Below are 14,786 nucleotides of genomic sequence, written 5' to 3'. Positions count from 1 at the left end.
CAGAGCTGAGATATCTGACTCTCAAGCATAGGTGAAGATCCGAAAGCGTGCCAGCAGCATTTCCCATAATGCACCTCAGTAACATCATTAGCATCATCAGGAGTTAGTCTTAATCATTTAAACAGCTGTTGCACAGGCTTAGTTATTACTCCATGGTGAGTAAACATAACTTTATAAAGTTCAATTTGATTGTGCCCTGATAAATTCCTCCATGTTTGCACAAAATGACAATATTTAAAATTAAAATGAATAATTCTCTTAAAGGCACAATTTCTTTCATGATGACATAGATTTTTTTTCTTTTAAGCAGCTATTTTCTTTGTGCTTCACACAGTAACTCCTGTCTCTCTTCAACGCTTGCCATGAAAGGTAGTTTTCCCAGAGAAGCTGTACATATTTGAAGACAGTGATAATAAATTCCTTTTTGCTTGACACCATACAGTATTTGTCATGTAATTGTTTTCAGTGCTCAGTATGTCTCTCTGTCCTGAAGTTTTCCGTGTTTGCGTGATAAATTATTTTGCGTTCGGCTAAATATCAGGTGAGTTTCTGCTCCCCTCACCCTGTGATAAGGATTTATTTATATTTGATTCCTGGTAGTATGCAGAACATTAGTGTGTATGTGGGGGTGGGTGGGTGTGTTTTTCCCAGAGGGGAAGAGTTTGCCCTTAAAAAAAAAAAAAATCTATTCCTGTTTGGGTTTAAAAGACGTTTCCAGCTTTCTGGTTTGCACTCTGGTGGGAGGTTATCATGGAGAGAGCTGTGGTGTCACGTCACCCCCTCTTTGGAGCTGCTGCTGGCTTTGGTTACCCTCTGCCAATCAAAGTAAGTTACAAAACCTAGTAGACAGAGACAAACCACACTGCCAGGAAGGAAAAGTCTTTTCAAATATATATACATCTATAATTGCATTTGACAGACAGTTATAACATGTGAGACTCTTGCTTATTTTCAGTGTAGCTCAGCATTTGACAGTTACAACACACTGAACTCTGCCTCTGATAAACATCAGAAAGTCCAGGTTTCAGGACCCGCTGGCTCTCTACCTTCAATGTTGTTTGATATTGTGTATGTGTGTGTGTGTGTGTGTGTGTGTGTGTGTGTGTGTGTGAACTTACTTTTATCATGTTGTAGGGACATACATATGTTGACATAGTCACAGTTAAGGGCTCATCTCCCTCCTGCAGACCAGAAACAGACTCCCTATACATACAAATCTTTAAATCTTAGTGTCATGGAAAATTCTTAAATCTAAAGTGGCGGATCTAGGATTGTTCTAAATCGGGGGCATAAAGGGGCTACAATCTACAGAGAGATTTCTTGTTTACTGTTAGCTCCATAGCTTTGAACAAAGCCAAACTTTTTTTAATATAGTCTGGCAATGGTTACTTTTTAAAACAAATTGTGTACTCAAAAAAAGCGTAGAAAATAAAAAAGTCTGGACAGTTATATTTATTGTACACTACAGGGGCACTTCAGGGCCCAATCAGATTCAAACTGGGGCCAGTGACCCCCTGGCCCCGCTCCTGGATCTACCCCTGTTATAAATAGGTCAGTGTGATGTAAATGTTGTGTGCGCATCTCACAAAAGCATACACACATACAAACATACTCATACACACCCACACATACACACAGACACACAAAGTCATTGCGTTGCGAGTAAAATGAAAAATAAGGAGAATGGGAGTTTCTGCCTCAGACCAATGAGATTTAGCCGTCACCTCCCACCGTTACCTTGTTTTCACATTTCATCTGATCTTTGGTCAGTTAGTCAACACCCAGACAATGCAGCCTTGTAAAGAAAACACACTCACATTGTGCAATGTGTCTGCCACATTGTTCAGGAGGACTGGGACATCTACAGCTTTCACATCAACTCACAGTGACCAGTCGTTATGCCACCACTGTCATTACAAGCCGTGTGTGTCGCATGGAGCCGAGTCAAGGAAATAGAGTTCACGTCCGGATTCCAAGAATGCCTTCATCAGTAAATTCCAGAATGTATGTAGCCTTAAAAATGACATTGATATTTGCAGGCATCTATCTGCACATGAGGAATTACACATTGGATAACATAAAACAAATGAAAGTTTGGGTATGAAATGGAAATCTTCCCTGCTCTTCCTCAGGTTTATTGATGGGCAACTGTACGATGGTGCTGTGAAAGCAAAGGAGCAAGCTCAGCAAGAGTACACTGATGCTGTGTCCACGTGGCCAGGCGCTGGGATTGTCAGGTGCACAGATCAATTCACACATATACATTCGTTGAGTTTTAAGTCTTATAGAAGTGGGTTTAATGTTTTAGATCATTGTGTGACCTTTAGGACTTTTCTTGAAAAAATGTAATTCTTGCAAAGCTACTTTCACATCTTCAGCCTATTAAATCCCTTTATGAATCCAATCTGAGAAGGAGAAGTCGCTCCTTGGTTCACATTTTCAAAGTCTATTACCCACACTGAAGCTATAACCTGCGATGAAGTGTCACAGAAACATTATTTCATTTTAAAAAGAGGTCTAAGCTCCACAGGGAGATGGGGACCACTTTTTCTCTAACGCTGTGATTATTGTCTGCCCAGTTCTGTTGGGAGGACCCTGGAGGAATTTAGACTTCTGTGACTGCAGCTCCTCACAAAAAGGTGACCTTTGAACTCATGAGGAGCTGCTGAAGCGCTTGGTCCCGGCAAGTCTGACTGCAATCCGCTCGCCCCATGCAGCCTGTCAAAGACTTCTAAGATTATTGTCTTTTCAGTGGTCATCTAGGGGAAACCAATACTGGGGCAATAACATCTTGTAGAGCCTTTAACTATTTTATCTCATTTTTAATGTCAGGTGGATGTGTATATTCACGAGAAAGCCAAGCATCAGTTTCATTAACGTTCAAGGAGGACTGAGCACAAAGCCTGTGTCTGCCATCACCAAAACACATGCAAAGATAAACAGGTACAGCAGCCAGGGAAATACTGATTTGTATTTAAAGTTCAGGGTGTAGAATTTAGTGACATCTAGTGGTGAAGTTGCATGTTGCAGCTGAATACCCCTCACCTCACCCTCCTTCCAAGCATGAAGAGAACCTGTGAAGCCTTCAGTTGTCATACAAACTCCAAAAGGTGTTTAGTTTTGTCCTGTTTGAACTACTACTTAAAAAACATGGCGGCCTCCGTGAGAGGACCGCTCCAGATCTAAATATAAAGTATTTAAATATAAAGGCCACATTCTAGAATAAAGAAAACAACTATTTGTTCGAATTTAGATGAAAGGATTATTTTATATTCAATTTCTGCCTATTGATCCCTTTCACCTATATCTTACATGGACCTTTAACTATAAATTGCCGTTGTAAGGTTTAGAAGTTAAGTTAATTCATGTTTGAGTTAATTTGCAAAATGTGTGTTTTACCATAATTCAGCGTTTTCGTTTATTATATATATATTTACACATTGAAATATTTTACATTTGTATCTTCAACAATAATGCTCAACGATCCATTTATGGTTTACATTCATATTAACATCAGATCAGTCTTCCCCACTAAGTGTTTGTAGTGAGACAGTAAGTATGAATTGTCAACTATGTTTCTAAAATATTTGTTTTGCATGATTTCTTGTGATTACCTCTCCTAGCATCATTCATGTATTTTACACACAGTATATCTCACATTTGCATTAGTTTGCACTGTAAAACTGTATTTCTCACGAACATGCCGTGCCAATATCAATGAATCTATTCAAATTTGATGATCTTTCCGATTGATGAAAACTATTATTGATTCTTCCTGTTTTACAGGCGTGGGGTGTATTTCTACCCCACAGAGGACCAGCCCAAAACATGTGACAGCTGTGGAGGCAGGGTATGAATGGAGATCTGGTTGTTGTGTATGATGTGAACAGAAAGGCCTCGATTGGAGACATTAGGTACTTTGATTTTGTAATGATTAATTTATCAGCATTTAGCATTGATGGCCAAAAAAAAAATACTTGTTTCTAAAATGTGTATTTTGTCTTCTGTCTTTTCTAACCTCAAACTTTCTTCTTACTCTCCAGAAAAGTTCGGATGGAGTACTTTGTTCATCACTTCGCTCCATCTAATCTTACCCGAATATCAGAGCGTAGTCATTATTTATTGATCAAAGTGGCTCCATGAGTGGCAGAAAAATTCAGCAGAGTACGAGTGAGTTTGTGACAGATGAGCTGTGTCATTATCATCGTCGCTTTCTTCGGAGGATGCCGTCTATCCGACCTACGGCCAGACCCAAGAGAGAAAATTTAAAAATAAGATCTCTTCAGGCTGATTTGCCGTCTGCTTGTCCCACCTTTACCACTAACGGAGTGACCGCATCCTGCTGTTGCATGCGACAAAAGGTTTTAATGCCCTTTGTCTTGGCAAAATGTTTTCGAGTTGTCCGTCCATATGTCCCATTCTTGTGTACTAAATATCTCAAGAGCTCCTTCAGGGAGTTCACTTGGATTAAAGAATGAGCTAATGAGATTTTTTTGGTTGAAGGTCAAAGGCCTTGGTCACTGTGAGCTAGCAAATCACATATCTTGCCTTGCGAACGCGATATCTTTCACATTTTGCACAAACATTGACTTGGTTTAACTGGATTAGCTGATTGACTTTGGTAGCCAAAGGTCAAAGGTCCCTATGGCTGACTCAGAGTCTGAGAAAAGAATCTATGCAGATTGAGACTGCACTGGGTGGCGGAAGCATACAACCACAGCATCATACTTTAACATGTGTACCTTACATTTAAAGTAATTTTAAAGATGTAGTCACCTGAGATTTTGGTCTTGTTGCTTGCTGGCACCATTATTTCTTTGAAATTCATTTTGTCACTGAGCGCCATGGCTCAGGGATAGGTTAGTCTTAGAAGGATCCACCTGTTGGAGCCTTCACTGCTCTGGGATGAAAGGACACATTTGTCCAGCCGTATTTAAGGTCAGCCATGGCACCACCATCTGTGTTTAAAAGAAGCCTTCGAGATGCAGCTCCTGAATTGACACACATCTATGACACGATTTACTTAAATCAAAGTTAATTATGTTTTATTTAATTTCTCAGACAAGAATAGCATTACTCATATCTTGAGTGATCTGGCAGAAGGCGACCACTTTGGTCTCATCACCTTTGACATGATCTTTCACTGGAAACGAGAGAACTTGTTCCAGGCCAGCAAGAAAACCTGGATGGTGCCAAGGAATTTATTACAGCGTATAAGCGATAGAGGAGGTGAGGTTTTGCCAATTAATATGTTTATTTTGGGGATGCAATGCATTTGACAGCAGCATGGCAGGGATGAAACATTTTCCATCTCATTTGGCACGGACATTAACCTGGCAGTGTTGGAAGGAGCCGCATGCTGAATGCATCCCAGAAGAGTTCAGCATAGGTCTGATACTTCTCACTGACGGAGACCTTCAGGTTATAATAAAAACACTTGCACAAATACTTAAAGAATGATAAAATATATCGACATTTTGACATTAACATATTTAACAATTAAGTCTATAAAATGTATTTATGTCGCACTGTAACACACTCACCCTAGATAGTTGTTTGGTTGCACTGTTTAAGGGTACTTTAACTTGCCACCACGTCATGTCTTTGCAGGTGTGACAAATCTGGGAAGAATAAAGTCAAATGTAAAGGAGGCCATTGCAGGCAAATTCCCACTCTACTGTCTTGGTTTTGGTTATGATGTCAACTTTGAGTTCTGAAGACGATGTCGCTGCAGAGCGATGGTGTGGCATGACGGATCTATGGCAGCTCTGATGCTGATTTACAGCTGAGGTATTCTCCTGCTGGGCTTCCTTCACATTTTGAATATATCCTGTTTACCATGTGATTTCTGACATTTCCATTGATAAGTGGATGATTGTATCAAATTTAATTGATGTACCCGTCCTGTTGTGCCTTTGCTCAAGTAGGTTTCTCTACAAATAAGTTCAGTTTCAGTTTGTAGTGAAAGGTGTATATTATGCATATTTAATTTAATTTTGTTTACTTAATTTAATTTCATTGCCTATTTCATTCTGTTCAATACTTGTGTGTTCATATGCCTCATTCTGACCATCTGCTGCTTTCTTATCTTAGCTGAAACATGTGCCCACTACATTGTGTTTCAACAGGGTTTCTATGTAAGTGGCCACTCCTCTGCTGACAGATGTGACAATGATATATTTAGGTGGGACCAATTTAACCCAGACTACTTCAGCCAGTATTAGTGGTTTCTGAGATCATGTGCGGTCAGATCACTGACAACTAACGTTGAAACCTTTATTCCACAAGTTGTGGCCCTCTCTGTAGCATGGCTCCACACTGCACATCTGCTGGAATCTTTGTTATCCTTCGTGATATTCACATATAATGAACTGTTAGGTGTCTATTGTCTCATTTAATGTTGGTTTTTACTTTAATTATACATGTGTTCCTTGGATGTCTAGAAAGGTGCCATTGAAATTAAATTCATTGTTGCCATTTATGATTATTCTTGTGAAAGTTCCACTATTTATACCTTGATGGCTTGAATAGCAAGGTGACGTTTTGACAAACATCACTGAAATAGTGTCTGACGACCTCATCCAGAGGGTTTGGGCCTACCTCACAGTCAAACAGCTTCTGGAGAAAGAGTGAGTTTGATGTCAGCCATCTTTTTGTCCTTATGTTTGTAATCAGTCATTGATTGAATGACTGCAAACCTTATATTTCTTTAAAACTACTTAGATGTTGAGTCACCTAATAGTTATAAATACTGGAAAACACAACAAATTGTTGTTGAATCATTGTCAGATGATCAAATGTCAGCTTGTTTGAAACACGACAACTGGGCTGCAGTTGTCTGGACCCGGAGAAGGACAAGTGAAGGAGGCCTTGGAGCTGGCCGGCTGAAGTACAGCTTTGTGACCCCACTTACATCCATGGTGGTCACCAAGCCTCCAGGAGAGAGCACAGATGTGCTTCATAAACCAAAGGAAGGTGGGACACACACAAACCCACATAGGGGTTCTGGAAGAGGTTTTGCAGGAGGTTCTTTCGGAAGTTCTGCAGGAGGTTCTTTCGGAAGTTCTGCAGGAGGTTCTCATAGCTTTCAAAAGACGAGTGGTATGATGAGAGGTAACTTTCCAGGTAAGCAACTAACCTGAGCAAAATAAACACAAAATCGTCAGGGCACTTTGTTATACCAGGCTCGAGACATCTGCTTTATTTGGCATCAAATGGTGCAATGACAATACATGAATTCAGTTATTGCATTTTTTAAGAGCAACAGAATCCTGGTATTCAGTTTGTGGATATATTGATAGATCAAATTTGTCAGTATTTATCAATACAAATACTTAAGCCTGAAAATACAGTTAATTAATTAATTAACAATAATTAACAACTTGATTGTTTTATGAGCAGGAATTGTTATTGTGTTTAGTTTTTTTTTAAACAAGGCAGTGAAATAATTTGGAGCTTTTAGAGACACAAAGTTACACAATTATGTGGCTGAGGGAAAAAGAATGCACAGAAAAAAACACTGACAAAGACGCAGTTAGCATCGAGAAAAAAAGAAAGAAAACTAACAGCTTGGTTCAACTGATCAAATTACCTCTTTCATGTAATAAAAATTTATGTTTTCTTTCTGTTTTACAGGACACCGTCGTACTCCTATGCGCTCAGGTATGTACACACAGTATCTCCATGCCTGGCTTTGACTCGACCTGACTCACCTATAGAAACATTAGAGCGCAAACCACGATTGATCAATGCGCAGGATTGTTTACTTGATATCGTTTTCAAAAATGTTGACTTTATCTCAATTAGAACATTTACAAACTTCTCTCCACATCATTTCCCTCCTGTAATGTCTTGCCCTTGTGGAATCTGAGCATAAACCCAAAGATCTGTTGGATGATTTTGAATCCCAGCCAGAAAGTTAAATCAAAACCAATATCGCAAAATGTTATTATGCCCAGATTTCAAGTCACTTGGAAAAGCTTTTTTTTTTTAATGAGCAAAAATAATTTAATATTTTGTGTTTTTACCAAACCTTTGATTCATCAGAAGGATGATGAGGCCTTGGGGAGGAGTATTTCTGACTGACCACATCTGCGTTATGTTTTCATCTTGTCCCTTTTTTTCATGCTGGAAATCGTTTGAACAATATGGTCAAATCCAAGATTATAGTATGTAAAACAATACATGCCAGTTTGTACAATTGTGTTCACATGTAACCACCTGTATGTGTCATTTGTATGAAATTAAAAAGGAAAATAAAGGATATGGGAAGTTTCTGAACTCGGACCAAAGGTATTTTGGAAGGATATTTGATGATGGGAGATCACTATCAGAGTTGTTCAGTTACATGGGCGTTGTGGAGCAACTTACATATCTGTGACATGTGTGTGTTTCTTTGCCGATCAGCATGGGCTGAGATGGACGTATTGCGTGAGTAACTGGTGCTCTGACCAATGTCATGATTCCCTCCCTTTATGACCCAAAGCGAGAGCTGTTTATACACGATAATACAATTTCTGTACAATATAGCACTTGATAGCTCTTTGTTTTATCAATGATGTTCTGTGCTTCATCAGGCTCTTCTGGATTGGTCCGTTAGCTGGTTCCCTAAGTGAAGAATTATCGCAGGTTCTTGTCTCTTCTGACAAGGAGGTTGTGTTTTCATCGCTGTTTGTCAGTCTATTAGCAGGATTACATAAAAACCGCTGAAGCGATTTTTAGAAACTGGTAGAGTGGATTCAATTCAAAGAGGACAATCCAGGATTATTTTCCTTTTCACTTTCTGAGATAGGTGTTTTTTGGGGTGATTTTTGTGAATCTGTCAAGGAATAATGCAGGGAACTTTATGAAAAAAAGGTGTCATATAGCGCACTGATATGTATCAATGATATTTGGCATCAAATGGTGCAATTACAATACATGAATTCAGTTATGCATTTATTAAGAGCAACAGATTCCTAGTATTGAGTTTGTGGATATATTGATAGATCAAATTTGTCAGTATTTATCAATATAAATACTTAAGCCTGAAAATACAGTTAATTAATTCATTAACAATAATTAACAACTTGATTGTTTTACGAGCAGGAATTGTTATTGTGTTTTTAGTTTTTTTCGAACAAGGCAGTGAAATAATTTGGAGTTTTTAGAGACACAAAGTTACACAATTATGTGGCTGAGGGAAAAATAATGCACAGATAAAAACACTGACAAAAACGCAGTTAGCAGGAAGAAAAAAGAAAAAGAAAACTAACAGCTTGGTTCAACTGATCAAATTACCTCTTTCATGTAATAAAAAATCATGTTTTCTTTCTGTTTTACAGTACCCCCTCCTCCTCCTCCTATGCCCCCTGGAGCAGGTATGTACACACAGTAGCTCCATGCACGGCTTTGACTCGACCTGACTCACCTATAGAAACATTAGAGGCACGACACGATTGATCAATACGCAGGATTGTTTACTTGATATACATTTTTCAAAATAAAACGTACTTAATCTCAATTAGAACATTTACAAACTTCTCTCCACATCATTCCCTCCTGTAAATGTCTTGCCCTTGTGGAATCTGAGCATAAGCCCAAAGATCTGTTGGATGATTTTGAATCCCAACCAGAAAGTTAAATCAAAACCAATATCGCAAAATGTTATTACCTTGCCCAGATTTCAAGTCACTTGGAAAACTTTTTTTTTTAACCGTGCAAAAAGAATTAAATATTTTGTGTTTTACTAAAAACCTTTGATTCATCAGAAAGATGATGAGGCCTTGGGAGGAGTATTTCAAAGTGACCACATCTTAACGTTATGTTTTCATCTTGTCCCTTTTTTTCATGCTGAAAATCGTTTCGTTCAAGCTGGTCGCCTCCACGATGACAGTATGTAAAAACAATGGATGCAGTTTGTACAATTGCACTGTTCACATGTAACCACCCTGTATGTGTCATTGCCTTGTGAAATTAAAAAGGAAAGTAACGGAGATGGGAAGTTTCTGCACTCGGACCAACGATATTTTTGGAAGGATATTTGATGATGGGAGATCACTATCAGAGTTGTTCAGTTACATGGACGTTGTGGAGCAACTTTATATCTGTGACATGTGTGTGTTTCTTTATGCTTCGATCAGCATGGGCTGAGATGGACGTACTGCGTGAGTAACTGGTGCTCTGACCAATGTCATGATTCCCTCCCTTTACGACCCAAAGCGAGAGCTGTTTCTACACGATAATACAATTTCTGTACAATATAGCACTTGATAGCTCTCTGTTTTATCAATGATGTTCTGTGCTTCATCAGACTCTTCTGGATTGGTCCGTTAGCTGGTTCCCTAAGTGAAGAATTATCACAGGTTCTTGTTTCCTCAGACAAGGAAGTTGTGTTTTCATCGCTGTTTGTCAGTCTATTAGCAGGATTACATAAAAACCACTGAAGCGATTTTTAGAAACTGGTAGAGTGGGGTATGGGCGAAGGAGGAACGCATAAACTTTTGGAGTGGATTCAATTCAAAGAGGATAATCCAGGACTATTTTCCTTTTCACTTTCTGAGATAGGTGTTTTTTGGGGGGAATTTTTGTGAATCTGTCAAGGAATAATGCAGGGAACCTTGTGAAAAAAAGGTGTCATATAGATCACTGATATGTATCAATGATATTTGGCATCAGATGGTGCAATTACGATACATGAATTAAGTTAATGCATTTAATAAGAGCATCGGATTCCTGGTATTTTCTTTCTGTTTAACATGACTCACTGGTCCTCATATGGGCTCTGCAGCAGGTATGTACACAAAGTATCTCCGTGCACGGCTTTGACTCGACTTTGTTCAGATTACTTAATCTGTCAAAAAAAGTTGGGTTTATAGAGCACTAATATCTATCAACAGGTGAAATTGTAAGCAGTTAATGTCTGTGTACACGGCATATGTATTTGGCCTCAATACATTCATGCAACATGGTGATAAAGTGGCCAATCAGACTTGGCAGAGGTATTCAGTCTCGTGCTGCCCCTCTAGTTTACATATGAAGATGAAATGACTGTTGGTGCAGTGTTGAGCTGGGCCTGAAGGAAAAGCTCGGAATTTGTCCAGCCTCACCTGTCATGATGTCAATATTGTAGATGCACGGAGGTGACAAAGTTTGTCTCACACCTGATGGTCGGGGGAACTCGGAATTTCTGTATTGTTATAATGTCATCTTTCATCAATTATTGAGACCATTACTCATCTATAACACAAGAAATTACTAAAGTAAGTTGATGTGATATTCAAAGTTTTAATTCTTAAATTTGACTCTTTATTTTCCAGGTCACAGAAGGAAAATATACCCTGATTTTGGGATGATGCCAACTGCCGTCGGTAAACTTTCATTTCTGGACCATTCCTCTAATATTATGGAAACACCCATGTTTAACTAACAACTAACAAAGCATACTTCCACCAAGGCTCTACAATCTTTCAGACTGAACTAAATTGAATTTACGAAAAAAATATCAATCACATGATTTAATATGAGTAAGATGTTCCTTCACAGATTTCAATACAGGTTAAGAAACCTATTTTTAGTTGAAAACTACATGGAAAAAATATTTGAAGAGACGTGTCATCTTAGCTTTAATGTTTCATTTTGATTTACAGTTGTTTATGTTACAATGACACCAATTTTCTTTGGTTGAGGTATAGAATAATGTTTGTATTTAGGGATTGGCTTTAGTTTAGGTGTCAATTAATGTAATTTCCTCTTAAATTAAAACGTCTGTAATTGTATTTAACTGCTTTTGTCTTAATTTATTCACAGAAATGTTTTACGAAATGGAAGATGACGATTTGTCTACAGTCCATTTTCCTCCTACAATTGTGACAGCTACTGCTCCTACTACTACTGCTACTGGTAGAGTATCACTTGTGTACATTATAACGTTGTTCACTGTGCATGGTGTGGGGAAAATGGTGCACTTACAGGACTATAAAAGACAACATGAATTGAATATAAGATAACTAAAATCTTATTTGACACAATTCAGCCAAACATATAAAAAGTTATACAGTGATCAGTAAAATGAGTTTGTACTTTGGGACCCGTATTATCAGTGAAGTCTATCTAACCATTGTAATTATACACAAAATCTAAATTCCCACACCATTATTTATAATTACTGGTGAAGTGCCTGTTCTGAACCAGCCTATTTGGAATGGGCTGGGGTTTTTTTTCAAAATAAAAGCTCTGCAATTCAACTCAATACCAAGCATGGCAGCAACAAAAAGAACATTATGCTTTCACTTTGAAGACCAATTACCAAACAGGAAGAGATCCCATGAATGTTGCTGCATGATGTAGATCAGCACCTGACACCAGTGAATGTCTGTGTCTGTCTGATATGTTGAAATAAAACTAATCAGAGAATCAACATTATCTGACGCCGATTTTGACCCCTGGTTAGACCCACTTTTTGACGACTGCTGTAGTTTATCTGAGGACAAACAATATTCCATATAACAAATTTCAACATATAAACCACAAAAGAAAACATTTTAAGGCAGGTATGCACCATAACTACGATTCTCTAGTCAACTAAAGTCACTCTGGTTTTAAAATCTAGTGTGAGGCCATAACAGCAAATTTCTTTAAATCTTTCTTCCATTGCCATCGAAGCACAGGCATGTTTTCACCTTGTAAACGTAAATTACAAATGATCTTCACACAGAAAGCATACATGAGCACTGATCACAACCGCCTGAGAGTCGAGATGCCATAATACATCTGTAGTTAAATCAGCTGTGTGTCTCTGTGTGTCTGTGTGTCCCCAGCTCCTCTTTCTCACAGGTTTTTGCTGAAAGCTGAAAATCAGTCTATTCCACTGTGCTTTGACATCACTGGAAATGAACGGCTTAAACTACTTCACAGTCCCAGCAGGGGTCAGTATTGTGTCTCATTTTCCCTTACAGTAATATTAAATGAATGCCTTTTGCTTTTCATGTTTGTAGAGAGTTGTCACTCTTTTTCTGCTCAGGATCTTTTTGTCTGTTATGAAGTGGGTATCAACCAATGTGTACTCCCCACTTTTAAGTTGCGTTTGCTCTCTTTTTGTACCAGAGCTGTCTGTGAACGGTGAGCTGGACTCAGTTGCAGATGGGGGCTTCACAAAGATCGTCATCCGCGTCAAAGCTGACCTGTACATTGACATTGACGTCAATAACATCATTGTACGAGATGGACAGACACTGACACCCCACACTGGAGAGGAGCTCATCACAGCTGGAAGGTAACCTTGTATTGTAATGGTCAGGAATTACATCAAGATCACATCAGGGCAAATCTACTTTGACTTTTCGGGAACATAACATCAACATAACATATAATATTATTTATGATGCTTAACTTTCACTGAATCACTATTGTTAACATCTGTAAATTGCTCTTTATAGGTGACACTTATATGAAAGGCCCTGCACATCCATGGTGAACCAAACGTTTGAAATGTTTTTTGCAGCAGCAGAACATAGTTTAGCGTCTAGGCTCTGAATTAATATAATGATGAGTGATGAGCAAATATTCCAATTGTGAACATGAAGGGATGTACATGGTGAGCAACAATACTCAGATATTCTGTGACATTATGTTCATATTAAGAGGACCAAAATGTGCCAAGAAAACATGTGCCACACCATTACACCCCCACCAACCGCCTGGATTATTGACACAAGTCCATGGACTCATGCTGTAGATGCCAACGTCTGACCCCGCAATCTGTGCTCCACAGCAGAAATTGAGATTCATCAAACAAGGCCACTGTCTTTAATGTCCACTTTTGGTCCTCTGCTGTTGTAGCCCATGCATTCGCCTCCAGGTTCGACATGTTGTATATACTAAGATATCGTCTGCTCAGCACAGATGTAGAGAGTGGTGACCGGTTACTGTGTCCTCCGAAGAATGCAGCCTCTGAACTGAGACACAGCTTTTAGTGTGAGGACCTGTGGGGATGTGCAGGGCCTTAAATAAGGAACCGAAAAAAGAAAGTAATGATGATGCATGTTTTTCTAGTGTGACGGTGATTAAACGGAACAAGGAAGTCGATGTCGCTACTGGGGACATACGAATTGTCATCTTACTTCATGAGAGACACGGTGAAAAATTCCTGTGGCCGGTTTTAAGGCAGCATCCATCTGACAACAGCATTGAAGGAATTTTAGGTGGGTGAAAAGGTTGTGTATCTGCTCATGGCCTGGATAGCTTCATTTCCTGTTATGATTAAATATCAGGTCATTGATATATTGAATCAATGTTTGATTATTGTCTTTTTAAGAACCAGACTAACCATTTTAGTGTCATTTCTTTATGTGTCCTCTGTGTGCAGCTCTGAAACCTGCGGTTTATGAGGAGCTGCAGCAAACTCCCTCTTCCAGGCTTAAGATCAATGAGCAGGAGGTGGATGTGGACAGGTACATGTGTGCAGCTGTTTGAGGGTGCTATAGTTGTTATTGTCTATAATATACAAAGATTTATCATGAATCTCTCTTTTCTAGATCCGGTGCTGTTGACTACAGTATTGTCTCTCGCCCTACACTGGGTTGCTGGCTTGTCTCTGCCGATGCTGCCCTGCAGAGACCCCTGGATGACTTCATCGTCGCACAGCTTTAAGTGAGAGCGACGCTGTATCTCTTGAGAAGATCATCCACCTGTTATACTCAACATAAATGAATAAATAGTGTCCCAGATCCGTTTGTCTTCAACTTCATTGATTCATATTTATTTCAAACATTTTGTCAGATGGTATCACTGTTCCATTTTGTTAAGAA

The 14,786-nt window shown here is 38.9% G+C and overlaps 1 protein-coding gene across 1 annotated transcript in view; it reads left to right on the top strand.

Annotated features, from left to right (window-relative positions):
* Positions 1-14,705, top strand: part of LOC118104678 (inter-alpha-trypsin inhibitor heavy chain H3-like) — a 48,754-nt gene extending 34,049 nt beyond the window's left edge. Inside the window, exons 15-22 of the mRNA XM_047339416.1 lie at positions 9,853-9,873; positions 11,298-11,348; positions 11,788-11,880; positions 12,798-12,905; positions 13,084-13,252; positions 14,032-14,180; positions 14,345-14,429; positions 14,514-14,705. Of these exons, the coding sequence (XP_047195372.1) occupies positions 9,853-9,873; positions 11,298-11,348; positions 11,788-11,880; positions 12,798-12,905; positions 13,084-13,252; positions 14,032-14,180; positions 14,345-14,429; positions 14,514-14,628 (791 nt within the window). The 3' untranslated portion in view covers positions 14,629-14,705. The remainder of the gene's footprint in view (positions 1-9,852; positions 9,874-11,297; positions 11,349-11,787; positions 11,881-12,797; positions 12,906-13,083; positions 13,253-14,031; positions 14,181-14,344; positions 14,430-14,513) is intronic.
* The last annotated feature ends 81 nt before the right edge of the window (positions 14,706-14,786 follow it).

The sequence above is a fragment of the Hippoglossus stenolepis genome, chromosome 3, assembly GCF_022539355.2.
Source record: "Hippoglossus stenolepis isolate QCI-W04-F060 chromosome 3, HSTE1.2, whole genome shotgun sequence".
Taxonomy (NCBI): Eukaryota; Metazoa; Chordata; class Actinopteri; order Pleuronectiformes; family Pleuronectidae; genus Hippoglossus; species Hippoglossus stenolepis.
Note: the sequence above shows the minus strand (reverse complement) of the source record. Positions and strands in the feature narration are given on the sequence as shown.